The following is a 26578-nucleotide window of genomic DNA, read 5'->3' as shown; positions in this document are numbered from 1 at the left end:
AGCATTGAAGCTGTTTTGAAACTGAACATCTGTATTTCAGAATCTCTTGTTTCGTTTTTGCAGAAAACCCCCCTAGTGCCAAGCAACCTACCAAGATGCTGGTCATCAAAAAGGTTTCAAAAGAGGATCCTTCCGCCGCCTTCTCAGCTGCATTTACATCACCTGTTTCTCACCTGGCAAATGGCAACAAAGCCACCACCATTGTCCCAAGTGTCTACAAAAATCTGGTTCCTAAACCTGCAGCTCCTCCTTCCAAGGTACAGGCGGTTCCAACCAAGTTAGTGAACTGCAGATCAAGGGAATCAAACCCCCAACAAGTAGCAGGACTTGGAATTCAATCGTTTCTGGGGTAGTGGCTTTTGCAGTAGAGGTCTGTTTACTACTAAAATTGTTGTTCCCTGTTAAAGTGCCTTTTGGTCTTGTCCATAGGGACTAACCTCTGACTACACTGAGGTCTGTTTGGGTGTGTTCTCATGCATTAGACAAAACCTTATCTTAGTAAGACAAAACAGGCAATGCTGGAGAGGTGGAATGTGTGCTGCCATGTGCTTGAACTATTCACGTGACTATCTTGAAAAATCTTTATTGGGCTACACTACTTTGATGTGTTCAGAACACAATTGGGGTTAAGATCAGATTAGATTGTAACATCCTGCAATTCAGGTGTAATTTAGTTGAGCCTTAAAAACAACCTAGAAAAGTAAGGAGGGCTGTAGTTCTTTTACTGAAGGAAATATAGGAGTGTTGAAAAAAACCCAAGTAATTTTTTTGTTTGTGATTGCTGGGGCAGTGTGGTGTTCCTTGGAGGTAGGGATTACAGTGGGAAGAATTGCCTGCTGGTGTCATCAACAGTGCTTTTGTTAAGGAATGGTGACCATTAGCAAAACAAAAAGGTGAGATACCAGCATATCTTTGGCCAGAAAAACTGTGTGCATTGATGCTTTTCTTAAAGACACGGCCATAAAGCAGCTGTGGTAGGATGCATTTATTCTGAAGACTTCTAGAAATCTGTACAGGAATTGCAGTGCATAAAGTAGCAGAGGAGTCAAAACATTCCTTCCCACAAAGTCAGCAGTATTGGAAAACTGTCACAGGAAAACTGAATGAAAAATGGTTTTGTTAAGTTGTACCAAGTAGTTTTGAAAGGAAGAGAACTGGTGGCACTGGAACAAGTGCTTGCTTTCTTGGCTGGTTGAGATGGCTCATAGCTCACAGTCAGGCAATCCATGAAGGTCATATTCAGCCTCCCTAGGAAAGCAGGAGGGGTCTGTCTTTGGGTCTGTCTGAGCTGCCCCTTTGTGGAAGCTGGGAGAACAGCAGCGGGAGAGCTGGGAATCGAACAGTGCAACCCCAGAGCTGCAGAGAGAAACTTTCTGTCATAGTCATACTGTACCCTAATTTTAGTACAGGCAGTATTGCACAGATCAGGATATTTTGGGGGTTTGAAGGGAATGTTTGTAATCGGTGCTGTGAATGCCCTTGATAATGCAGGATGCTCTTGTTTTTAAGTTGAAGAGTAATGCCAATGGCCTCCCCTAGTGATGTATTTATTTAAAAATTAATAAAGTAACCCATGAGAACATGCTGAAATAGTGGCCTCTGCTCTCATTGCTGGCAGATTGCAAGATCTGTTGCATCTCAGATTGAACTGGATCCCATTTGTGCATGAGTTGTTTTACTAGTGACTTGAAGCTGGCTTCAGAAGTCCAAGGGGTCAAAGGAGCCTGTATATCTTAATGTTCTGATAGGTGTATTTCTTGTGCTACTCAATACAAGTTTCTTGTTAGGAACTTTTGTGTAAAGACTCTCACTTCTCAGTGTTTGTCCTTGGCTGATAAGAGAGGCCCAGGAATAACATTCCAAGCAACAAAAACTTATCTTGGAAGTCTCTGCTCTTCAACCAAATGGCCAGTGTGTATTCAAAGGGATACTGCAGAGAGTATCCAGAGCAAAACAGCAATTCCTCCTTCACTATGACAAAGTGGCTGCTTTTCCTTCTTTTTCCTTTTTTTTTTCTTGTTGTTGTTGTTGTTAAATCAGTGCAGTGATGGACACTTTCAGAACCCTGGGAAATAAATAATTTGAATTCTCACCCTGGACAGAAATGTGTCCCTGATGTGCTTCTTCCTTGCACAGGGGAACTTCCTGTCAAGTGACTGGAGGCTTTTCCTTATGGCATGCGATGTTCCCCTAAGAAATATGAATTTAATGGGGTTTTTTTATTATTTCCCATCTGTGGGATGAATTGCATTACTTGGAAGTGATTCCAATTAATGAAGGGAAATGCTGGATTTTCTCTTTGAGCTCTTAATGGTGTTTTGCTGGAGGGTGGTACCCATGAAGCAGAACTGTGTGTGATTTGAGGAAAACAGAAGATTCCAGGGGAAAAATGAGGGGGGTTGAGGTAAACTTGTTGAGACTGTTCTTGGAGAGGGAGGAAAAAAATTTCATACAACGGCCAACATAATGTTGTATTTATTTCACTACTTGCAAACAACCCCTACTTGTGCCTTGCCATTTAACTGCCCTGTATTTTATGTTCTCTTCAATGCAGCCGAGCCCATGGAAAGCCAACAGAAATGAACATAAACCAGGCTCGCTCTCCTCCACCCGTGACTCTGCCTTTACCAGTCCAGTGTCTGTAACCAAACCAGCGGTACTGGCAAGTGGCTCAGTCCTCACCTCTCCCAAAGAGGTAAGAGGTTGGGATTTGGGATAGGGTGGGAGCTTCTATCACTGTCACCTACTGTAGCTCAGACATGATAAGGCCCTCTCTGTACATAGTACCTACCTTTGCACCCTTGAGGGATGACTCACTTGTACGTTCTCTGGCACATCTCTGATACACTATAAGAAATAAAAATGTGGTTTACCTGGCTGTAAAGCCACTGGTCTCTGTTAAAATGTATTAGAATTTCCCTACAGTAAAAAAAAACCCCAAAGTACTAACGCTTTAAAAGGTGTTGTGTAACTAGACATGTATCGACTTGGTGTTTGTTATCCAAGTGCAGATACCAAGCACTGATGTGAATGGATAGGTAAATTGATTCCCATGATGCTCTTCAGTATGGGAAAAGAAGGAAGGAAGGTGATCTGCCTAATTTCCTTTCTCTGAAACAACAGCACAGGCAGTGAGCTCTGAGGGGGTTGAAGGAGTTTAACATGTGTACATGTGACTTCAGCTACAGTGTCTAATTTTGGTGTTGGAAGGAGGCAATCTGCTGAGATTGAAACTGATTCGCCCCTGGTTTTGGTCTGAAGTATGGAGAGAACCTTAAATACAAATCTATTAATATTTCAGCACTAAGTGTGACATAACACAAGGGAAAAAAAAGAACAAAAATAAAACAGGCTGTGATGATGATTCACAACATTTGAAATTACTGTGATCACGTTTTAAGTGTAGAAGTGGGATTTTTTTTTTTAGTTGTGTATTTGTCTTGTTTCTTTACAAATACTACTTATAAAATAAAGCCTTGTTATCTTTATGATTTTCTGCTTTACAGGCTTTACTTTGCAGCAGCCTGCACTTCCCTGCCTTAGCCACAGCTGAGTGTACAAGCAGTCATTAAAGGCAATAGTTAACAAGCAGGCACCTGTCACTTTGACAAATAGATCTTACACCGTGTTCCTTTCCTTGCCTTGCTTTGTCTGTCTTTAGACCAAGTTCTCTGTGCTGCCTTGTTTTTTCTGTAATGCACAGCACAGCATGGACACCTTAAACAGGGTTTCATCTCAGCAGATAGGGAGGGGCGTGTTCTCTTTGTATCATACACACAAGTGTCTCCTTCACCCACCCCCCCAAGGAGGTCTTGTGTGAAGCTTCAGTCAGTGAAGGTGTGGGGTACTAACCTGAGAGCAGAGGTGGGCAGCTGGGTTTTCCCCAGAGCAAGCAGGACTTTCTGGAATGCTTCTTGTGTTACCAGCGTCAATCAACTAAACAAAAAGGGCTTAAAAATTCCTCCTGACTAAAACTGAACACTTGTAAGATGCTTTTCTTTGAATCTGTTGGAGACTTACAGTATGAAAATATGTGACTGTGGCCAGCACATAGTACTGTAATCCTGGCTCCCCAGGACTACTACAAATAATCTCTGGGGTTTTGTTTCTGAAAGGTAATGCCCCTCCTGCAGAAGTGGTGAAAATAGCACCTTTATTCATAAGAGAACACAGTGTGTTGAAAACTAAAAGAGTACCAGCTATCACTGGCCCCATGTCCCCACAAGCCAGCCTAAGACAACTTAAGTTACAATACAGTCAGAATTCTTAAAATGATTCAGGATTACTTTTCTGTAAGAGTAGCCATCCCTGATACATAGACTGACCTCAGAACAAATCTGGGGTGTTGCATAGTGCTCTCATTAAAAAAAAAAAAAAAAAACCATAAAAAAAGGCAACACTAAAAAACTGAGAGATGCCTTGATGTTTCAGTCAAAGGGCTAAACTTACTTCAGAAAAGATGCCAAAAATGATTCCTTCTACTCCTTTAGTGCTAAAAGAGGATGTTCTGTAAAACAGAAAACTGCCACAATCCGTACATAACCCTTCTACAGAAGGTTACACGTGAAACCAGAACTGAGGTGAAATTAATTCCCATTCAGAAATCTGTTGTTTCTAAACTTTAGCTATAACTGTCTTCCCCTAATGCATATAAATTAAGTTTTAGTACCTCAACAGCTTATTAAAGATTAAAACAGCCACTAGCAAAGAGTTCAAGTAGAGTATTCCAAGTTACTGGAAGACATCTAATTTTAGTCTCCTTTGTTCACTGTTACCTTTTGTCTCTGCAGTCAAATTAGTTGTCTTGTTGAGAGCTTAATTTCAGTACTGTGTTGGCTTTTTATCCTGTTAGTCACAGTCACTTTTTAAGTCTGTTACAACTGCTGATTTGTTCCTTACTGTGTTGAATTAGGCAAAATCCAAGAAGGCTGCTTGAGAAATGTTTCCTGCAAGGCATTACTTCCAACCTGCATTTCCCTGAAGGTTTTATTTCAATCCAGTGTTTCACGTGCAACAGGCATTAGAAATTCAAGCAGCAGTTGCTGCCTTGTTTTCGTTCTAGTTCCCTTGATCTTTGCTCAGAGCACGGCGAGTGTGATAAAAATTCTTGGCAAAGGAGATTTGTTTTGAAGAGCCTGAAATTGCAACCTTCTTCCCCAGCTTAAAAAAGTGTGTAGGTAGAAAAACACTACAGACTTCGGGAAATGTTAGTTTTAATATTGACCAAAAAAAAAAAAAAAAGGCAAGTATATGAAGGAAGAGAGTAATTTTACATTGAAGATTCTAGTGTCAGGTGTCCATAATAATTATTAAAGTCCTCATTGTTTTAGAGTAACCAGACATGAACTCTATACATGAGTGGGAGGTTAAGGTATCAGGAAATTTCACATAATGTTTTCTTAGTCTTCTTTTGAGTGTCCTGTCAAAATCATGGAACAGATTAAACTGAAAGCTGACCTTGGTTAGCAATGCTCCTGTCGCAGGATCACGGCTGGGGAACTGCCAGTGGGCAACTGCTGTGCCGTGTGCCTGGTTCACAGCCCCAGATAATTAAGGAAGCTTAAACCCTGCGGAAGAGCACGGGGGGTTTCCTTGGATTCGTGCACCGAGCTGAGCAGGTTTCCCACAGGCTCCAGGGTTCTGTGTCTGGCTCCACACTGAACCATCTGGGCTGAGTGTAGGGAGCAAGGAGTTGGCAGTCTGCTCTCCAGGGGAGGATCCCGAGGCTGTGGCTGCTTGTTTCACACCAGTTGTGGGTAGTTAAGGATGTGACCTGACCACTCCCTCAAAGGAGATTACCTCCCCATAGCTAATTTCAGGGTAGAGTCTGTCAGGATGACTTAACACACAAATTTGAACTGAGGCTAATCTCCTTAATTTGTTAATTTTTGTAGGGCAAGAATCCTGGATGAAGTTTTCTGCCTTAATGTTCTGTTGTAGGCTCCAGCTTGCTTGGGAGAGTTATATTGCCAAGGAACAAAACAAATATGGCCACGTGAATTGACTCCTGGTGGGGGGGAAATGTAGTTGATAATGATAGATGGGAGAACAGTGTGCTGGTAAGGGAAGAAGTGAATGTGCAACACCCATCAGTATTTTAGTGGGAATTTGACATTAGCTTGGGAGGTTTTTGAGGGGTTAATAGCCATGCAGAGAACTGATGATTGTTTGAAAGGTGTAAGCACAGACACTGAAGACAAACTCTGCAGCAACACAGTTTTTAATTGTCTGTGTTCTCCCTCCCCTGTGCAGAGTCCTTCCAGCACCACCCCTCCCATCGAGATCTGCTCCTCGCGCCTGACGAAGCTGATGCGCCGGACCACTGATAAAAAGAGCGAATTCCTGAAGGCCCTGAAAGATGATAGAAATGGGGAGATAACAGAGAACAGGGAATGTGACAAGCTGGATGATGTAAGATCACTGTCCTTGTATATGTGATCATTATTAGTTAAGGAGTTGGGGACTGAAAAAGCCCCGAGCGGTGTATGTAATTCAGGGCTGTGGAGGAGGAAAGGCATGACTCCCTCTGGTCTGGCACATGTGCCAACAGATGCAGTGCACAGCACTGTGATGGAGGGAGATCTGTAACACAGAAATGCAAATGGATAAGTAATAAATGAGGTGGAAGGGAAGGTCACAGATGTTGAAGGTAATCTAGATTTTTTGCAAGGATTCTCTAAGGAGTGGAACGATACCATGTTTTTACATCTCTGTTTTGCTTTCCAACTTCCTTATCAAACTACATTCATGGGAAAGTAGAACTCTGTGCTTGTGAAAGGGGCAGGATTGTGGCTTAAGCCTCAGAGGCTCAGACCAGACTCCTGAATGCATAAATCTGTGCCTTAATGTGTCTGTAAAGCGTGTCCTTAGAAGCATTTAACTCGCATAGTTTTCTTGCTGTCACTCTGAAGCCCCTGGTGATGGCTTTGTCATGCCAGCACTCATTCCCTCAGCACAGTCCACCAAATGTCCTTCATCCTGCATTGTCCTGTCACAGCCAGGTACAAATTGCTGCAGCCATTATCAGTCAGGCTCTGTAAAAAACACAGGCTCAAGGTGAAAGGCTTGGCTGGACTTTCAAAGGCAGAAGCTTGAACTTGGAACTGTGCTCTCTTGGCACACTGTGATGCTTTTATTTTTCTTTAGATGGAGAGCAACAGCACACCAGAACCAAAGGAAAACTGGGAAGAGAATTGCCATCAGAATGGCCTTTCTCTCCCTTTGCCAGAGGAGGGGGAAAACCTCTCCCATTCATTGGAAGCAGAACACAGGTGAGTAAATGGCGAAATAAAGTCTCTAAAGTGAGGGAGGCTGAGTCCTTGGGCTGCGTGAGGAGAAGGAAATTATTTCAAAGAAAACTCTGGTTTTGGGAAGCAGCAGTAGCTTTGTGTGTGGAGCAGGAGGTGTGTGGGCTTTGTAACTAGTGCTGGACTGGGCGGGGTCTTATTGAAAGTAAAACAAGACACCAGTGTCAGGTGAGCCAAGGTTTTACCAAGGTCTGTAATTAAATTCCAGTGCTGCTCTAGTGCCACATCCCCATGTGCTAATGCTGCCTAGATATTTACTTGCCCACACTGGGAGTCAGCATGAACCTGGTGTGATTCTCGTTAATTTACAGGCAGGTGTCCTGAATGGAATGGTTTGAGGACACACACACCACACTTTGTTTGCATTTAGAATACTCCTGTGCTGCTTTACATGCTGCAGAAGTGGAGGAGAGCTAAGAAAATATTTGCCTGGTATCTCAGTCTGTATCTCACGTCAGTGAGTAAGCACTGTGAGCATCTGGTGCGAGCGGATAGTGAGGTTTAGGGAGATCCTGAGCTGTGATACTGGTTTGGTTGCCTCATGTCCTCCTTCAGTGTCCTTGGGCTGGAATTTGAAATCCCTGCCTTCCGCCAGGCTGGTTATGTACCCATTGTACAGGGCTGCTGATGGTTAAATATTTGTAAAAGACATTGAAAAATGTTGGGTAAACACAAAAGATTGTTGAAATGGTCTCTGATAGAGAAGATTCCCTGGTGAATTCAGGGTGATTTAGTACAAAAACCTCGTGCTTCACATACAAAGGGTTCTCTCCTTCGCCACTGTTCCCTTGCTTAAGTTCCCACGCCCCTTTTATTTTCTCCACAATCAGGTTATTGAAAGAAATGGGATGGCAGGAATATCCTGAAAATGATGAAAACTACCTTCCCCTCACGGAGGATGAGCTCAAAGAGTTCCAGATTAAATCAGAGCAGGTATGTTTACACCTCTTGCCACTTGTGACTGCTCTTCTCCCTTTCCCTTCTCATGCACAAGTCTTCTGTGGGGTCATTCTTAAGGATGTTCAAGGAAGGCAAAGAGTTGAAGTGAGACTGTAGTAGAATTGATGGCTCTGCATTATCCAAGCAGAGCATGTGTATACACAGTTAAATATGTAATTTGTGTCCATGCATGGTTAGGGACAGTTACTGCCCACAACTTTACTTGTTTTAAAACTTGCTTTCATTCCTACAGCGAAGAAGAAATGGATTTGGGAAGAATGGATTTCTTCAGGGCCGCGGCTCCAGCCTGTTGTTCCACTGGAGAAGCACTTTTAAGACAAAGATTGAGGACTCAGACACAGAAACTAGTAGCAGCGAAACGTCAGATGACGATGCCTGAAACTGGGCACAATAAAATTAAAATTAATAAAACCAACCCAATAAACTCAGTTCATAGTTCAACACGTGTTTGGGGTTGTATAAACTAAACAGAGTTTATTCTGTCTCCAGTCTGTTCAGTTTTTTCTTTTGTTGTTGATACTTCATGCACAAGGGAAATGATTGTATCCCAAAGAAGAGAGAAATTGGCTTCTTTAGCTTTTTCTTTTGGTTTTGCCCTAATGCTTACTAGAAGTTTGTGCAGCTAGCAAATTTTGACAGAAATCCCTTGTGGGGCAGTGCACAAGTTCAGTCGTGTGAGCAGGACACAAGTGGCTGACTGATCTCTGCAACAACAAGCTTCTAACAGTGCCGCCGCATTGCCCAGTGCCGCGCGGTAACGGTGTGCTAAAACAATCATTGTCGATGACAAAATGGCTTTTGAAGTTCTAATTATGTTAAATTAATGCTAATAACATGGATATTTTATTTTATTTTATTTTTTTTTGGCGGCTCGGGGAGCTTCATCACTTAACCAGGCGTTTGTGGTTTTCTTTTTTTTTTTTTTTTTTTTTGGGTACAGCTGTAAAATATTTGGATATAGGAATTGTTTGTGTTCTTCTTCTTGCAGCCTTGATATTCAGGGTGGATTGTAAAATATAAATTTTTTGTGAGATTTCAAAGATTAAGATTATTTTGATAACATTATTTACAGATTTTAAAAAGTGACTATCACATTGAGTCTGTATGAGGGGGAAAAACTACTGCATCAAAAATAACTAACTTGGAATAAATATTTTGCATCAGTTTGCCAATTCTAATTGTCTTTCTTATGTAAGAAGAGCTTTCCTCTAAGGGACCTGAAACTCTGGGGGTTCAGTAGCACTGGGGATAAACAGTTTCTTCTCCCACTCTATATTTCCACTTGGCAAACATTGCTGTAGCGCTCAGACTGCAGGAGCTGAACTCTTCCTTTAAGAAGGGAGAGGGAGAACGATGCTGAGATGACAGCCCATGCTTGAGGGTGTTTTTTTTTTTAAAAAAGAAAATAATTGAAATTATCTCCTACTAAAGCAGTTTGCTTTTTTTTTCCGCTTCATACAAAATGGTGAAGCTCAACCGGTCGGTGTCACTTGTTCCTAGTGCAATGCTGCTGTTTATGTTCACAACGTGGCAAGGGAATGTCTGAATCCAAAGCTGTTTTCATTGAAATCTTTTTTAAAAATTCATGAAAACATTTCTATTAGATTAAAAAGAATTTTACAAACAACTCAGTTGTGGCCTAAGCTATTTTAGTGTCTGGTGTAAGTTCAGCTTGTGCACAAAGGTTTTGGAATGGAAAGCGCTCGGGTGTTGTGCAGTGTTTGCAAGTGGGTTGGATGGAGTTGCAGAGCGAGAGCAAAACCCTGGGCCTGCTGAGCTGAGGGGGTTTCACACGAGGTTGTGCCTGTGTGGTTTTTAGTCCACTCCTGGCCAGGCAGAGAGGACTGAGGTGTAAGAAAATTGTAATGTTTAGCCATGAATCTTTGCGTCTGGGCTCAAGGGAGCACTGTCGGCATTATCCGGTGTAACTGTGCTGCCTCTACTTTCAGCTCCCCCTGCTGTGGTGATGCTACCTCTGCAGGGAACCCCAGGTGAGAGGAGCAGTGGGGCATTTCTTTGTCACTGCCTTCTGGAAACCAAGCTCCAGGGGCTGGGTCTGCCTAGGAATGCTTGGGGAAATGCTGGGACTCCTGTGACAGACATTTTACAGCTTGTCTCATTCGTTTTGAATGTCCTTGTGCTTTGGTCCCATCCAACCATTTTTAAAAAATTTAACTTCCTACACCCATTTAAATCAAATTATGCAAATCTGTTGTGTGCACTGTTGGAGAGAAATGGGGTAAGTTTAAAAACCCCTTCACCTTAAATCCATGCTAACAGCCACTTGGAAGAGAGGAACTGGACTGCGGAGGAGTCCCTGCCTGGACTGAGGGACCAGCGTGACCTGTGTGTGTGTGCTGGGAGCTCCTTGTTCCGTGCCAGAGTGACTCCTGTGCCTTAACCCTCCTGTGGATTTAAGTATCCATGAAACTCTGGAAGTGCCAATGGTAGCCTCTGGGAGAGCCTGATCGAGCAACTCCCTGTGCATCAACCGGCAGCTTTTTCCTGAGGAGTCCCTGACCGGGATCACTGTCAGTGAGGTCGGGGGGGACCTGCAGCACCTTGGGAAGAGCCCGTGGGTGCGGTGCAAGGATGGAAGGAGGGGAGCTTGTTTTGGGAACAAGGGCAGGGCCTGGACACCTGCGGCATGGAGAAGGGGCAGAGTTTCCTCCTCAAATCCTGTGGAGCACCCCTGGGACACCCCGGAGCAGCAAAGGTTTTGTAACCAGGGGAGGGGGAGCTCTGCGGGACCTCCCTCATCTTGCTTTTTGTGGATTGCTCAGGTGCCCAAGCGACATTTTTTTCCCGTTCCGGTGCCCGTGGTAAACAGTGGGAATGGCCGAGGTCGGGGGTGCGGCCGCCCTCCCTGCCCTGCCCAGCGTCCGGCATAGCAACAGCGGCTCCAAACACCGCCAGCACCGCCGCCGGCAGGTCTGTGCCCGCACCCAGCCCTCTCCCTGGCAGGGTGGCCCCCCGAGTGACCCCCACCCGGCTCTGCTTTCCACAGTGCCGGACATGGGGAGGTTCCCGTGCCCCCGCTGCCGCATGGCGTTCAGCTCCCGGCAGCTCCTGCGGGCTCACCAGGAGAAGCTGTGCCTCGGGATCACCGAGCCCGCCAGCTCCTGCCTCCATGGAGGGAACCCTCTGCCTGTGGAGGGGGCGCCGGGCACGGCAGGGAGGCCACAGGGCACCTCGGTAGGGCAGAGCTGGGACTGTCACAGAACGGGGAGGGGCAGGAGGGATGGGGATGGGGACAGGGACAGGTGCTGGGCTGAGAAACAGCATCTCTGCCAGCATTGCTGGATCCAGCTTGGCCTGAGCTGGGAGGGCAAACCTTTGCCCTCCCACCCCTACAACACGCCGGCAGCCCTTGGTGCTTATTTTACCAAAGGCAGAAAAGTATATTAGTAAGTGGGGGGATTTTTTTCACCCTTTCCTTCTTATTTGTGTCTGTGAGGAGGTCAGGGTGTCCCTGCATGGGGACGACTCTGAGCCACACCATCACCTTGAGCTCCCTGGGGTCTCAGCTGCTGTGCAGGGACAGCAGGGACCGGGGTGGGCACGGGGGGCTCCCCTGGGGGCCGTGCTCACCCCCTGCGAGAGGGCCCTGCTCCGCACGGCCGACCCCGCTTCCAGGAGGCCCACAGTGCAGGTACAGTGAACCCCCTGCCCCTGTGGGCACCAGCACCTCGATGGCTCCCCACACCCTGCAGCTGGTGGGGGTCCAGCCCCTCCTGCCCGCTGAATCCCCCTGTGCAGCAGAGAGAGCCCCCCCAGCAGCCGGTCCTGCCCCAGGGGCGGCAGCAGCCACCACGGGAGCTTCTGGAGGCCCACAAACGCCAAATGGCCGAGATCCAGGCCAGGACCCAGCAGCTGGAGCAGCAGAGGGAAGGTAGGCACTGGTAGCGGTTTAGGGGTGATGGGGGGCACGTATGGGGTGCAGCAGCCCTCAGGGAGTGGGGTTGTGGGGACCGTGCTGAGCCCCCCTGTCCCCTCATGTTCCCGCAGGGCTGTGCCGGCAGCTGGCAGCACTGGGGGCTGGGGAGCCCCAGCCCGAGCAGGGGGAGCTGGGGCTGGGCCAGGTCCTGCAGGCCCCAAAGGAGCAGCTCAGACAGGTGCAAGCGGCACAGCACAGGTGAGCCCCAGCTCTGCCACCTCCGGGAGAGAACCCAGTGGAGTTCTCTCCATCAAGGAGCCTTTGGCCTCCTCCCCCCCCATTTGCCCGTTTCCTCCCCAGGGCCACCCTCTACCTCGACACCCTCCTGCCACCCATGGGGCCACTCGCTGCCGAGGCCAGGTGAGGGGCTGTGGGCCATGGCAGGTCCAGCAGTGTCCCACCAAGCCCAGCGATGGCTGATCCGGGGCTCTGGCAGGGCACTGCGACTGTCCTACCTGCGTGCTGGGGGACACGACCCGGCCATCCTGGACCAGCTGCTCCACCTCCAGCTGGAGGCCACAGTGCTGGAGAAAGGAACCGCGGGGCTGCGCAGGGGCAGGAGGATGGGTAAGGCCCAACCCCAGCCCCGTCTCCCTGCAGGGTCTGTGACTCCACAGCCGGCACCTGAGGCACCCCCGGCTGTGCCAGCAGAGCCCCCTGGCACTGGCACACAGGGTCTGGATGCGGCACTGTTGGCTGTGGAGCTGGAAAACTGGCGTCTGGAAGATGAAGTGTTGGCGCTGAAGGTCAGGAGGGAGAGGAGAGCTGACGCTGGTAGGTGATGGGTCCTGGGGAAGGGGGTCCCCGATCCGCACCCCACAGCCCCTGGCTGCCTCTGGGGCTGCAGCATCGGAGCCTCTGGGCTGGACATGACTCATGGAAATATGCGGAAGTTGGGGGGGCTGCAGCTGCACAGCCCGGGGTGGGGGTCTCTGCACTGAGAAGGGAGTCTCCTGACCCCCCAGATCCTGAACACTTACCCAGTGAGATGCCGGGGAAAGGGTTGCTGGGGGAGCATAAACCCCACAGCAAGGAGTTCCTGTCCCCAGGCTCGAGGGCGGCCCAGTGGCACTCGGAGGAGCTGGCCCAGCTCCGGGCAGAGGTGGGGATGCTGCGATGCCACGCGGAGCAGGCGGGGCCACGGCTGCCCCCACCCATCCTCCCACCCACTGTGGCTCCCCCACTGCCACCAGCCCTGGCTGTGCCAGAACTTTTTACGGTAAGAGCCTTGGCCCAAGGCAATTTCTAGCTCTCCAGGGAGGGGAGAAGGGAGATGGGAGAAGGGCTTCCAACTGGGATAGGATTACAGATGTGGAGGTACAATCTTGGGAAGATTTGGGAACAGCTGCCGTGGCTGCAGCTGGGGATTAGGGCCCCTGGGGCAGGCGAGTCCCTTCCCAGTGAGGGAACAGGGGTGTAATTTGCTCTGCACACCCAATGCTGTGACAGAATGGCCAGGCAGCTCCTGCCTGTGCTTATAGCAGGACAGTGTCAGGACCCTCCTGCCCTTGACACCACTTTTTTCATTTCCCAGGAGCCCCCTGGGCCAGCGCTGGGGCCAGGCAGCCCCACAGCCCATGTGCCCCACAGCCTCCCCCTCAGTACCTTTGTGGCCCTGGAGGACCCTCCTCCTGCTCAGGAGCCCCCAGAACAACACAAACCTCCACGAAGGTGAGCCAGGAACGGGCCACACTGCCCTGGCATCCCCTCACCACCCTGGAGTGGGAAATCGGGGCTTTTTTAACTGTTAAGGTGATGAAAGGATGGCAAAACCTGTGTTTGAACTTCAGTTCAACAAGATGGGGCTTGGGACTGGCTGTGTAATTGGCACCAGAAACCCAGTGCTGGGGCAGGGGAAAGCATTTGGGATCCCTGCTGGGCATTTTGGCAGCAGGGAGAGGACAGGCACTATCAGGCTGACCCCTAAGCCAGCAGGCAGAGTTACACAGCTCAGCCTCCACCTCAGGCTGCCCTTTGTGCCCCAGGACTGAGCCCAGAGCCAGAGGAGTGTTCAGTCCTGCTCACAGTGGTGGTTTGGGGACAGGCAGAGAAGCACAATCACATTCCCTTTCCCTATGGCTCAGCTCGTTCCATCAGGCACATCCCCACCAGCAGCCCTTTGTAGGGAAAGCCTGACAAGGAGCAGGCACAGCTCAGCCCTGGCAACCCAGCAAAACCCAGCACCAGGTTTCCTAAGAGTCACAGGCCACGTGCTACGTGTTTAATAAATGGCTTCAGCCTACTGCTTTCACTTCTTGGCCTTTCTCTATGTATATACACACAGAGTGTCCCAGAGCAGGCTCCCATCCCCACCTGGAATGTACAGGCACACAGGCTGCCCCAGGGAACAGCCGGGCCCTGCCTGGAACCACCACTGCCTCCATCTCCACAAGTTCTCCCTGCACAGAGGGGCAGAGCTAAAAATACACATCCAGCAATGTCCAGCATGTTACAAACCTCTTCGTCAGCCTTCCCCACCCTCTTTAGGCTGCTCGACACTGAGGGAGGCACCCCCAGAACCCACAGCAGGTTTAGCTGAGACTGAACCCCAGCACAGCCCCAGCTGTGACCACAGAGCTGGTGCCCCAGGAGAAGGAAAAATGTCACATCTAGACTGTCCCCAGACAAGACCACAGTGAATTGCATTCACTGCTCTCCTGCCCCTGAAGCAGCCAGCTCTGCCTGCCCAATCCCACTCCCTTCTCCTGCCTCATGAGGCAGATGTGGATGGAAATGCTGAAGCTCAAGGGACCAAGAGCCCATCACTGGGCCAGGGCTGAGACCTGCACCCCAGAGGAACAGCCAGGAGCAGTGGCTGGAACCTGGCACAGGAGGAAGGTCAAGACAGGGACTATTTGCTTACAATCTTTATTGAAGTCATACAAAAGTTGCCAAAAAGTGAAAAAATACACTATATACAAAACCATTTTCCTTGTAAGGAGAGGAGTGTCCAAGGTTAAAGAATTATCATACTGTGCTTTCAACTGCAGCCCCTGATTCTGCTTGTGGCCTTTTCTCTGTCTAAAAGAGAAGAGAAGGGTTTGTTTTAAAAAAAAACAAGACACTGCCTTACAGCACCAACTCATGCAGCAGCCCAAGGGTTCTGTAATTTGAAGATTTAACTGACTACATGAGCTTTGCTTGTCTCCAGAGCCCACCACTACCCTACAGCACTGACATTTACAAGTGCAGCCCAGGGGTGGGTAATAAAACCACCCAGGAGTATGAAAAACTGGGGGAAGACCCTGTGCTGGAGTTTAGCCCAGCTCAAACTCCCAGAACCCATCTCAGTCCCACCCCAGAGGTGGGAAGGCTCCACAGCTGGGTCTGTCCAGCCCACACAGTACAACATGCATCCTGCCCACTGGGAATATTCCTCATCCCATCTGGGAAGCCCTGTGGAGGCCAGCAGGCAATAAAACCAGCACATCTACCAGGCAAAAGAACCATCCCTCAACAGAGTGGGGGAAAATGAAATAAAGAGCACAGCCCAGACTCCTGGCTCAGCTGCCCACCTCCTCTTCCATTTTTTCTGCAACCTCATTTCCACTGGGGGCAGGATCCCCACCACCACCATTGACAGCCGGTTCTGGTTTAGATTTCTTGGCTTCATTGTCTCCCTGATGAGTCTCCTCCTCTGGTTTCCTCTGAAGACAAAATTGTTTATAGCCTTCACTAAGTAGAAATTAAAGTCTTAATCTTTTTGAGAAAACTTAGCATTAGAGGTCACTGCACATTATCTACCCAAGCTGTGCTTGCCAGGCTCAGGACAGACACCTCAGTGTCAGGGTTTAACAGAGCTCTGAGGCTCTGGCTCCAAGGTCTCAACCACAGCAATCTCCAGTGAGACACTGTCTGGGTGCCAGAATCTCTAGTGCTGAATTATCCTTGATTACAGTCTGGCAAGGAAATGCAACCACTGAGCCCAGTAACAGTTCCAGGGTAGGTTCAGGGCATCTACAACACTTGAAATCACCCGTGTAAAGCAACTCCAAGTCACTCCAGGCACACCTGAACTGACAGAGGCCAATGGAACAGAGGCCAGGCTGTGCCATGGCCACAGGCAACATAAAAACTAAAGTTCCTACAGGGGATACTCTCAGTTATATCAACAAACACTTCCAGAGAACACACACACCTTTAAAGGAACAGAGTGCTCAACATCTCATCTCCATTTTATCATTACCATCGCTCTGGATTTGCTATCTATTAAGCCCAAGTCTCCATTTCCTTTTGGAAGAAGGGAACCCAGCCCAGCCTGGTTGCCTGCCCTTTCTCCTTGAGATCTGCAGGTGACCCTGCAGCTCTTGAGGGTCCTCAGCAGAGGAAACCCTTGTTCAGAGAACACCTGCAGAAGTCACACAACAGGGTCAGAAGTTACACCATGGTCAGGCTGGTGCTGAACCACCAAGAATGGTCTCCTGGAGGTCAGGGTTCCCAGACTGATTGGCTCCCAGTGGAAAGGAGTTTCATGCACTATTTCTGGTTTTACTTTTAAAGTATTTTCCCATTATACAACTAAGTTAAAAAAAAAAAAAAAGCTCTAAGACAAGAAAACCAATTACAAAGAGCAAGACAGTGGTACTTGAACTGCTTGTTCAACAAGTCATTTCTGGACTCACCTTTTTCCTGACTAGGTGAGAGATGTCTGTAACACACTGAGATGCACCATCAGCTGCTTTTCTTACTGGAATCTGTTACAAGACAGACACTGACACATGAGCAACTGTAACCAGTAATCCTTAGAGCAGACAGGAATTAACAACATCCATCTTAAATTAACTTACTGTGGAAACGGAACCGCTGTCTTCACTTTGTGTAAAGCCAGATGTAGTTCCAATCTTAAGAAAAGCAGAAGAAGCAGTGAACAGATTGTGTGCAGACCATTCAAGCAAGCTTAGCAGGGGACAGAAAGCCCAACCCCTTCAAATCCCAGCACTGTACTGTGCACTTCTACACAGGACAGACAACATTTGCTCCACTTTTGCCTGACCCATCATTTCCAGCCCTGATACATTAAATGCCATAGAAGCCTATCAAATTCCCATTTAGTTTGGAACAATTATTGTCAAGGTACTTACTAAATATCCTTTCTTTAGATGTCAGCTGCCTCAGTTTCCTTCTGAGAATCACAGCCTGTAACACCTGTGAGCAACCACCAGCCCCTGATCAAGTCCAAGCTCCTCCCATGACTGATTTACTTAAAGTTCCACTGGAAGAATGCTGGGTCAAAAGGAAACCACAGGACACACTCACCAGAGTTGCTTTCAGTCCCAACTCGGCTACTCTTGCACTCTTTTGAGACTCCTTTGAATCTTCTATCTTTTCTTTAATTTCAGGAAGCAATCCCTTCAGCTCTTCAATCTCCTTCTCGTCCTCAGGGGACCCACTTTCTGCTTGCTTTATTCTCTCAGTCAGTATTGCTGGGGTGAAACAGTTATCAGGGCAAAACACCTTGAGACAAAGTAACTGTCCAGTTATCAACATCCAGAGTCAACTATCTGCTAACACACACACACAGTTTCCACAGTTCTGCCGTGGGTGTGGTCCGTCTGCCACCGCCTGCAGACCAGCCAACACCGCAGGGCAGGCAACGAGCACACCTCAGTTAAACAAAGTCTGCTCTGCCTCGACTAAACTCTGATAGAGCTTTAGAAATCCACTTACTTACCCAGTCTCTTGTCGATGACCTCCATGGACTTGCCGAACTGCAGGACGGCCTCGTCGAAGTCGCTGTTGTAGTGGTAGGCCAGGGCCAGCTGGTAGTGGCTCTCGGCCAGCAGACGGTCGTGAGCCTCCAGGTACTTCTGCTGCAGGGCCAGGCAGGCCTGGAACTCCTCTATAGCCTGTGTATAGTTTTCTACAGGAGAAAAGCCACAAGGTCTTCACAAAGGACACTAATCATCCAAACAATCCAAGCCCTCCGTGTTCTGTCACACCCCGCAAACGCGCTCAGGGCCGCGCTGCTCTGACAGCACTGCCTCCCCCTCAGGGACTATCTAGTCCAGTTCCTGAAGTTATCTCATGAGTGTTTTGTCTACTTCCAGCACAGTCAAACCAGGCACTAAATTCTCCTGTTTAACCTGCTACCACGAATTCAATGTAACAGGTCCCAGCTGCAACAAGCTGGAGCCAAGGACAGTCCCCTGCTGCCCTCCTGCCAAGTTCTCCACTGAAGGTGCTCCAGGGACATAAGACAACCCTTGATTTGTAGCCCTGGCCCAGAAACCTGTTGGATCATTTCCAGTGCTTGCCCCTGAGAAGGAGTACACTTGGATTTAACAAGATTAAATTATGTTTTCAAATGAAAGGCAGGTGAAACATTAGAAGGCACAAACCTGGGGCTTGCTTCCCACTCCTTTTTTCTGCTGTGTAACACAAGAGTCTTTCCTCACTATACCTGAGGATTTTGGAAAGCCTAAGTCAACCATTTTTCATTTGCAGTCTTTATGTCCTGACATGGCACGGTACTGGCACCTCCTATTAATTAAGCTCAGTGACTCTCTGCTTCAATAAGTCTCTTTTAAGTTCATAGGCAAGGTTTGGTCACTTCAGAAAGTGGAACACATGACTGATTTTGATCTGACAACACATTTATTACTCAAATTTTTTCTTTCACTGCTCTGGAAAAGCACAACTATCCCATTTAAGGCACCAACTCAGTTCATCCATTGATGGCAAAGCTTCTCACATGGCTGCAACTACCATGATCAGTCTAATTTGTTTTCATCCTGAGAGCTTAACTCACCTCTGCTCATTTTAAAGTACAAAACAGAGTGTCAGAAAGTGGAACTGAACACTTTGCACATGAGAATTAACATTACTTACCAGATTCAATGCTAACCTCTCCTAACTTCAGATGAGCTTGAGCTGCATGGAGCTGAGCTTCTTTTGTTTCTTGTCTAAATCAAGAAAAAAAAAATAGTTTCCAAGTCCTGATCAGAATATGGCACATTCACTAAGTGGTTATGCCACCCTCCAGTTTATAGAGTTTATCTGGCATATATCCAAATTAAAACTCAAGTTTTACCTCTTGTAAATGACTTTTGCCAACTCCAGCATGTCCCAGGCCAGCTCAAGATTTCCAATTTCATCCTCCTCACTTTCCTGTAAAGAACAGAAGTTCATGAGAGATAAACAGTTTACCACTAGAAGGAAAAGAAGAACAATAATATGTAGAAGAGGTTATTGCATCAATCAAGACTTTGCCTGCAGTGAAGATGGTTCAGTGGAACATAAACTCACAGTTTGTTGATATGGCCTTATTAATTTTTTTCCCCAGAAATATCAGGGCACCAAGCACCAATATTATCTCAAGAGGAAGATTTTGTTTAAGGTGCTATTTAGATCTATCTTTTTTTTTTTTAATGAACCTTTGAACTTTATTAGAGTAGTCTGAGAAAGGGACAGATAATCATTTAAAGACAGTTATCCAGAATGCTTAGTTTCACACTACGAGGTTTCAGATTTTTCCAGCTGTTTTGACTGCTACATCAATGTACATCTCAGGTTTGAGCAGCACCACATTTCTCAATCCATTCCCATGCTAATCACAGCTTACTGGAGCAGAAGCATTCAACATGTACAGTGAAAGAACAAAACAAGCAGAGAATAAACTCACAGCTTTAGTGACAGGCTACAGCAGCACTGCCCCTGCACTACCAGGCCACGTTACTCAGCAGACCACAAGAATTTGTTTCAGAGCAGCTGAACAAACCCAAGTTTACAGACACAGCTGAGCAAGATCCCACAGTGTGGACTAGGTGAACACTGGCCCTTCCTTAGGCAATACTGGCCTTCAAAAGTAATTTCCTACATAGGACTAAATAAAACACGAGTGAGCTTTTATAACATGATGTTTAGGGTAATACTGCACTCTTCTGTGAGCAGTATCAGAGCTCAGCAACCTCACCTTGTCTTCCACTGTCAATTCATTCTCCTTATCATCTTCAGCTTTATCATTTTCTTTATCCTCCTCCTCAGATTCTTCTGTTTCTACAAGGTAAGTAGATGGATGAGAACACTTGTTGTTACTGTGCTTGCTTGACATGGAGTCAGGCAGAATATATTACATCCAACCCTCATCCTTCCAGTGACAGGTTAGAGGTGTGATGCAAGAAGAGCACAGGTACATTAAATCCTCAGCAGCAGCAGCCATCTTGCTGAAACTGTTCAGCACTGTTGACTAAAGTAGTCTGTCATTTAAACTTCTTACTACCTACAACAGGAACTCACACAGAATTTAGCTCTCACAAATACACCGTGAGCTCCCACTGAACCCACGGGATCCTGAGCAGCCCCAGAGGCACTGGGCAGCTGCTGAACTTCATCCTCCATAAAACAAGTATTTTCAGCAAGATAGCTGCCAAGCTGCACACAAATTAGTCTGAGTTCACGTTCCTTATGTCAGGGATTTAAGTGACAGTGTTATTAATGAACCTCCTGTTGTGTAGCACTAATTTGACTTCTGACACCCTGCAGGAGCATCACAGTACCTATTCTGCCAGCAGAAAACATTTGGGGAAAATGTGCAGTGAAGGAGCATGGCTAATAACTTCAGAGAATTGGCTGATCTGAATGCTGAAGTCACACAATTCCTGTATCACAACCCCTGGCTAATTCCAGAACAACGGGAGCTTGATGGGGTGGGGACCAGAGAGCCTGTGAACTCATTAGTCTAACTCCCAAAAAGCACACACCTACCACTGGCAGGGCCAAACCTGTCAACATGAGGACACCTCTTCATAAGTGAAACAGAAGAGATGTCAGGATGTTAAAATTTAAGTAGTGGGAGGAGTCTGCAATGACAGCACCAGGCCAGGACGTTCAGTAGGTCCTCACACTTAGCAGAATTGGGGGAAAAAAAGCAGCAGTATGTGAACATAATCAGGCTTTCACAGGACGATGAGCAGGTAACTACTCTTAGTTTATGTTCAGTCATACTCTCTCCACACAGACACCTTGTTAGGCTGCTGCTCCACCACTGAGTGTTCACTGTGTTTAGCAGAACAAACCCTTTCAGTGTCCAGAATTATTCAGTCTGAACATCTGCCTCTCCTGAAGTAAGGCACTTGCCGTGAAGCCAAGTTACTGACAAGCAAAGTTGCAATTATCAGCTCATCAATTAACTTGTGCAATACAAGGCACCAGCCTAAAGTAATACTGCAGCAAAGGGTGCAAGTCTTGCTGGGTTACTCCAACAAAACCCTGAAAACAGCTATGATAAAGCAGGGAAGCAGAGGGCAGAAGCTAGACAGCTGGAAGACTGTACTAGAGAGCAGCAATAAGCCTTCAGCAAATCAAGTTTAGATTTGCCAACTAAATCCTCACTAGCGATGGACCACCAGAAAGACTCAAATGAGGAGTTCCTTCCGTCCACCAAAACTGAATTCACTATTTTGTTATGTGTTCAGCTATTCTTGTTTTTTCATCACCGTTTAAAAATAAAATACAGGCATAACCAGAGGCAACTTGTGCTTCAAGTTATTTGGAGGTTAGTGCAATAAACCCAGATGCATGCAAGTGAACATCCATTCAGTATTCTCCACCAGCCTAGCCATTACTTACACATTTCACAGGGCTGTCAGTTTGCTTTCAAGATTTGCTTTGCAGTTAGTTAAGCGTTAGTCTAGAGAAACTGAGACTATTCACTATTCCTTGAAACTTTACTTGGAGGTTAAGTCCTTCAAGAGCCCCTTTACTGTGCCTTTTCCTTATTCTAAGGCAAACAGAAAATTCTGAATGGAACACTTTTTACCCATTGTTAGCCAAATCCATCAAGTCATCCACCCACAAATACTTTTCTCCTCTCAGTGTTACCTTCTCCCTCTTCCATCAGGTCATCTTTCTCTTCTTTTTCTACCTTAGCACCTTCACCCTCTTCCATCAGGTCATCTTTCTCTTCTTTTTCTACCTTAGCACCTTCACCCTCTTCCATCAGGTCATCTTTCTCTTCTTTTTCTACCTTAGCACCTTCACCCTCTTCCATCAGGTCATCTTTCTCTTCTTTTTCTACCTTAGCACCTTCACCCTCTTCCATCAGGTCGTCTTTCTTTTCCTCTTTCTCTACCTTAGCAGCAGCTTCAGCCTTTTCTTCCAGGTCATTAGGTGGCTCTTTGGCCTCTGTGGGGACAGGTTCCTTTGAGGATTCTGCCTCTTTAGATTCACCTGGTTTCTCTTCTGTAGCTGTCTCTACTAGCTCTTGTTTCTCTTCCACCTTTTTCTGTTCAGCTGACTCTGCTTCCCCTTCTGCAGCTTCTTTCTGCCCCACAGCAGCTGCTGCCTGTGCTTCTGCCTTCTCTTCCACAGCTGCCTCTGCTTGCCCTTCTCCAGCCTCTCCCTTCTCCACAGCTGGCTCTTTATCTGTTGCTTCTGCTGCCTGTTCTCCCACCTCTCCCTTCTCTTCCACAGCTACTTCTCCCGCTTCAGCCTCTTCCCCAGCTGCCTTTGCCTCCTTGTCTGACACTTCTGTTCTCTCCTTCTCCTCAGCTGCCTTGACCACCTTGTCTTCAGGCACTGTCTTCTGCTCTTTTTCTACCTCCTTCTCCTCCACAGCTGCCTCCTCTTTCACAGCCTCCTTTTCCACAGCCACCTGCTGCTTCTGCTCTTCCGAAGTTTCTTCTTTTCCCACAGAAACCTCCATTTTCTCTTCAGCCTCTTCAGGCTTTACATCCTTGTCAGCAGTTGCTTCTTCTTTTGGTTTCTCTTCTGTAACCTCTTTCATTTCATGACCTTCCTCTTTGATTTCCTTCTCAGACAGTACTGGAGACTCTTCCGTAGACTTCTTGGCCTCTTCTTTTTCCCCCATGGCGTTATAAACCTGTTCTCTCAACTCCTCCCTCGCTTCTTCTACATGATTGAGGAAGCATAAACATTTCTTCGAGTTTAGTGATAAAGACATTAAAGGGCACTGACAACACCACCCTCAGACCCTCCAGTGTGTGTTGGTTTGTTACCAAGTTGGATGACGCTCCTTAAAAGCTTCATTTTCCAAGTACAAGGAATTAGGACACAACCAACATAGTCACTTTGAGCCAAACAACCCCCTTCCCCTTCCCCAGCATTGCAAGCGGCCGCTCAAGCAGTGCCAGCGATTTTAGTCACAGCTAAGCAAGAGGTGCCAGTGTTTTAATAGTCTGGATGGACAGGAATTCCTGTATCATCTCCAGCTGCAGGCAGTATAAAATAGTTACTGTTCCTGGACTTTTTACAGAGACTCTGTCCTGCTGGACTACACACACTGTACTGCTACAAGGTTACAAAGCAGTTCAAGTCAGCGGTGAAGCTTAGGAAAGCAAGCTCGAATGCAGTGTTTCAGGACACAGACACCTGGTGACCCTTTACATATGCTTTCAGTGACCAGCTCCTTGCAGATGTTTTACAGGTTTTGTTCATTTTAAAGCAAGACAAAAAACCAACCGACCAAACAAAAAAGACCACCAAAAAAAAAAAAAAAGTCCATTCAGACTGCCAAGAGTTTCAACAGAACAGTTCAGGCTACCCAAGATACCAATGGACTAAACTCAGATCATTTCAGCAAGAACACACAGTTTGGTGCCTCCACACCAGGGCAGGCAGCTTTACCTACCATCGACAGCTGGCAATGCAGAATCATCTTCTGCTTTTTCTCCTTCCTCTTCCACCTGCATCCCTTCTAAGGCATTTCCCAGCACACCATTTTCCATTCTGAAGGGAACAAAAGCTTGTTATCCCCTTGGCTCTTGTAATACGTCACCATTTGAACTGCCCAAGCTGCAACACCACAGCCCATCCCACCCAGGGCAACCCTGTCCATAAGGGAGTGAAATCCTGTTACACCAGACAGACTCTTCCACAACTGACCAACTGTCACCATACCTTGCCAACTCCAGGAGAGACTTTCCATAGTAAAAAAAAGCTTCTGCACACTCATCCGCTGTCTCACCATATTTCTTACCCCTAGAAAAATAATGAAGAATTATTTGTCTGTGCCTACTTTAGGTTTTGATACGTGAACTTGAAAGCTAAATTTTCCTGGACAGGAAGAAATCAGATTTTTGCCTCCTCTTTCTTTGCTTTAAACTAATAATGAGCGCTCCTCTCACTCAGCTTTCATGTGGCTTTCAAACACACGCAAAGGAAATTAGTCTCTAACCCAAAAAGTACCACTCTCAGAGACTGATCAAGGCTAGTGAACACAGTACTAGAAAATAACACTATCTCATTGCTTTTATATTAAAAGACCCCTGCAAAATAAACTATCAAATCCCTTTTCCTCCCTAGGGAACTGCACTGGCAATTATTATCACAAAAACCATCTAAGCTGCACACCAGCTACAGCACTGCCCAGCACTTGGGGGAATTTAGTTTGTCCTCTCCTCAGTTCTATCATAAATTACAAACATGTGAGGCAAAAATCCCAATCTTTCTTGCGTGAGCCACATCAGAACAGCCAAGCTGAAGCCCGAGCCCTGCAAAAACACACAGAACATTCTACTACTCACAGTAAACTTGCAGCTTCCTGGAATGCATTAACAGCAGCCGGAATATTTCCCATTACCAAGTGCTTCTGCCCCAAACCCAGTAGTTTCTTTGATTCTCCGTCCACATCCATACTGGAGGAGGGGAAATAAGTCAAAAACAGGATGCTGTTAGTTTCCACAGTCATTTCACAGACAGCTTTCAAAAATCTAATCAGCTTTATGGAAGAGTGAGTTGCGTGAGTTCCAGCAGTTGGAACTACCAGCAGGGATTCGTTTGGTTTTGTTTGTTTAAATGTGCAACAACTTATAGTTCCAATAACCAAGGGAAGGCAAACAAATCTGAACCAACCACTGCAAAAAGTATCAGAATCTGGTATGGCAAAGGGTGCTAAGGAATACACTTCAGGAGTTGCACAGAAACACAGCACTGAGTACCACAGTGTTTCACCAGACTCCAATGCTAGCTAAGTCAAGAAAAAGAAGAATAAGCCCAAGTTAAGACTTTTCATAGCACAGCATGATGCAGCTGAGAAAGAGATGCAACGACAGATGCAAATCTCAGTTTCAATTCAGTCCATCTTGCACAGCTTTATTTCCAGAAGGTTTAGCCCAGCACAGTATCTCAGACTGGGACAAGTCACATGCCAGTCTGGGCCTCCCCAGCGCTAACTCACAGACCAAGAACTTTGAGAACAGCTGCTATTTGCATATTTATTAGTCCTTGAAATGGTTTTGCTGCTCTAGATTTGTGCAAACCACGGGTGAGCGCAAGTTTTCAGCACCTACAGCACCCACATCAGTTAAACCCCAAGCCTAACCATGTGATTTGAAGGGTGACTTTTGTGTTTTACTCAGTAACTCCTGAATTTCACCTTGTTTGGTGACCGACAGTCCCGACTCCCTCACCTGTCTGTCTTGTCTGTGGATGTGGAAGGGGCTGCCAATTCTTCTTCCATCCTGCAAACAAAACATCGAGTGATTCTTTTTATAAGAGGGCACCCACCCCACGGCAGGAGGGGTGTGAAACCAGGGCCGGGAGCGCTGGATTTCAGGCGTCCATCCCCGCGGGGCGAGCTCGGGTGGCTGTGCCGGGCTCGGCCGTGGGTTGGGGGTGCGGGGGTGGGTGCGGGGGGTGGGTGCGGAGGCTCGGCCGGGCCGGCCCCGCGCAGACAATGGGCCTTTCCCGCCCTGCCCGGCCCCGCCCCCCGCCCTTGGCGCCAAACCCCGCGGCGGCTCCTCACGGGCCACAGGTCACGTGATGCCCCCCGCCCCGCGGCGTCGGCTGCCCCCAACAAAGATGGCGGCGGCCGCGCCGTGGTCACGTGGTGGCTCCGCGCGAGCCGCGCGGGCCCAGCTGGCGCCGGAGGAGCGGGAAGCGGAATGTACCACCGGGGCGGGGGGGGGGGAAACGGGGCCGGCCGGTACCACCGGAGCACTGGGGGGACGGGGCGGGCCGGTACCACCGGGGCGGGAGGGGGGACGGGGGAGGAAGGTACCACCGGCGGCGGGAGGGGAGCACGGGGGGGGATGCAGGTATCACCGTCGGTGCGGGGGGAGCAGAGGGGACAGGCGCGACATCCCGACCAGCACCCCCAGCCCTCCCCCCAAGGAAATCCTGCCCACCGCCCCCCTCTTCCCCCACCACCCCCTCCGGGCGCGAAAGCGCCCCCCCCCCTCCTCTGCTACCCCCCCACCCCCTCCCCGACACACACACACCGTGACCGGGGCCAGCCAGGCCTACCTAGTCGCGGAGGCCGGCGCGGGCTCAACGCAGGGGGGAGCGGCGACGGCCGAGGATTGCATAGAAGCTGCTGGAGAGAGGGGCGGCGGCGGCAGAGTGCAGCCCCCTGCCCCTCGGGCCGCCTATATACCCCCGAGGACACGCCCCGGCCCGCCTGGCGGCGCGCGCGCGC

The 26578-nt window shown here is 47.9% G+C and overlaps 3 protein-coding genes across 12 annotated transcripts in view; 2 read left to right on the top strand and 1 right to left on the bottom strand.

The window, feature by feature from the left end:
- The window catches only part of GPBP1L1 (GC-rich promoter binding protein 1 like 1), a 31238-nt gene extending 21546 nt beyond the window's left edge, over positions 1 to 9692 (top strand). For 3 of the 4 annotated variants that reach the window (XM_032696201.1, XM_032696203.1, XM_032696202.1), the window contains 6 exons: positions 64 to 257; positions 2555 to 2695; positions 6253 to 6411; positions 7147 to 7271; positions 8138 to 8240; positions 8500 to 9692. In XM_032696201.1, the coding sequence (XP_032552092.1) occupies positions 64 to 257; positions 2555 to 2695; positions 6253 to 6411; positions 7147 to 7271; positions 8138 to 8240; positions 8500 to 8646 (869 nt within the window). In that variant the 3' untranslated portion in view covers positions 8647 to 9692. Of the gene's footprint in view, positions 1 to 63; positions 258 to 2554; positions 2696 to 6252; positions 6412 to 6889; positions 7104 to 7146; positions 7272 to 8137; positions 8241 to 8499 lie in introns of those variants that run through there. The other variant, XM_032696204.1, reaches the window with a different exon arrangement.
- A 1587-nt stretch (positions 9693 to 11279) lies between these two features.
- On the top strand, positions 11280 to 15065 carry CCDC17 (coiled-coil domain containing 17). 6 transcript variants are annotated; one of them, XM_032696432.1, is made up of 10 exons: positions 11280 to 11462; positions 11728 to 11919; positions 12027 to 12159; positions 12276 to 12402; positions 12505 to 12564; positions 12641 to 12771; positions 12856 to 12978; positions 13254 to 13423; positions 13739 to 13875; positions 14692 to 15065. In XM_032696432.1, the coding sequence occupies exons 1-10, from the start codon at positions 11283 to 11285 to the stop codon at positions 14741 to 14743; spliced, it is 1305 nt and encodes a 434-aa protein (XP_032552323.1). In that variant the 5' UTR covers positions 11280 to 11282; the 3' UTR covers positions 14744 to 15065. The 6 variants fall into 6 exon arrangements, with proteins under 6 accessions (XP_032552323.1, XP_032552326.1, XP_032552321.1 ...); XM_032696434.1 differs by having other exon boundaries at positions 11352 to 11462; positions 12879 to 12978; XM_032696435.1 differs by lacking the exon at positions 12276 to 12402 and having other exon boundaries at positions 12879 to 12978.
- On the bottom strand, positions 15057 to 26560 carry NASP (nuclear autoantigenic sperm protein). Of its 2 annotated transcripts, XM_032696428.1 has the most exons (15): positions 26407 to 26559; positions 25572 to 25622; positions 24687 to 24797; positions 24061 to 24141; positions 23792 to 23889; positions 22228 to 23052; positions 20117 to 20199; positions 19235 to 19311; positions 19033 to 19106; positions 17876 to 18064; positions 17461 to 17627; positions 16992 to 17045; positions 16827 to 16898; positions 15720 to 15851; positions 15057 to 15225 (listed from the first exon to the last, which is right to left on the bottom strand). In XM_032696428.1, the coding sequence occupies exons 1-15, from the start codon at positions 26466 to 26468 to the stop codon at positions 15172 to 15174; spliced, it is 2130 nt and encodes a 709-aa protein (XP_032552319.1). In that variant the 5' UTR covers positions 26469 to 26559; the 3' UTR covers positions 15057 to 15171. The 2 variants fall into 2 exon arrangements, with proteins under 2 accessions (XP_032552319.1, XP_032552320.1); XM_032696429.1 differs by lacking the exons at positions 15057 to 15225; positions 15720 to 15851; positions 16827 to 16898; positions 16992 to 17045 and adding an exon at positions 17056 to 17349 and having other exon boundaries at positions 26407 to 26560.
- Positions 26561 to 26578: the final 18 nt, after the last annotated feature.

Source organism: Chiroxiphia lanceolata, chromosome 9, assembly GCF_009829145.1.
Source record: "Chiroxiphia lanceolata isolate bChiLan1 chromosome 9, bChiLan1.pri, whole genome shotgun sequence".
Classification (NCBI taxonomy): domain Eukaryota; kingdom Metazoa; phylum Chordata; class Aves; order Passeriformes; family Pipridae; genus Chiroxiphia; species Chiroxiphia lanceolata.
Note: the sequence above shows the minus strand (reverse complement) of the source record. Positions and strands in the feature narration are given on the sequence as shown.

Excerpts from the sequence above, each read along its gene's own strand:
- CCDC17 (XM_032696430.1), top strand. The coding sequence starts at position 11,283 with ATGGGGAGGTTCCCGTGCCCCCGCTGCCGCATGGCGTTCAGCTCCCGG. Across the intron at positions 12,160-12,275 it reads GCTGGAGCAGCAGAGGGAAG|GGCTGTGCCGGCAGCTGGCA; the intron begins GTAGGCACTGGT and ends ATGTTCCCGCAG. Across the intron at positions 12,403-12,504 it reads GTGCAAGCGGCACAGCACAG|GGCCACCCTCTACCTCGACA; the intron begins GTGAGCCCCAGC and ends TTTCCTCCCCAG.
- NASP (XM_032696428.1), bottom strand. The coding sequence starts at position 26,468 with ATGCAATCCTCGGCCGTCGCCGCTCCCCCCTGCGTTGAGCCCGCGCCG. Across the intron at positions 20,200-22,227 it reads CCTGATGGAAGAGGGTGAAG|AAACAGAAGAATCTGAGGAG; the intron begins GTGCTAAGGTAG and ends CTTACCTTGTAG. Across the intron at positions 17,628-17,875 it reads GGTCATCGACAAGAGACTGG|CAATACTGACTGAGAGAATA; the intron begins GTAAGTAAGTGG and ends GTTTCACCCCAG.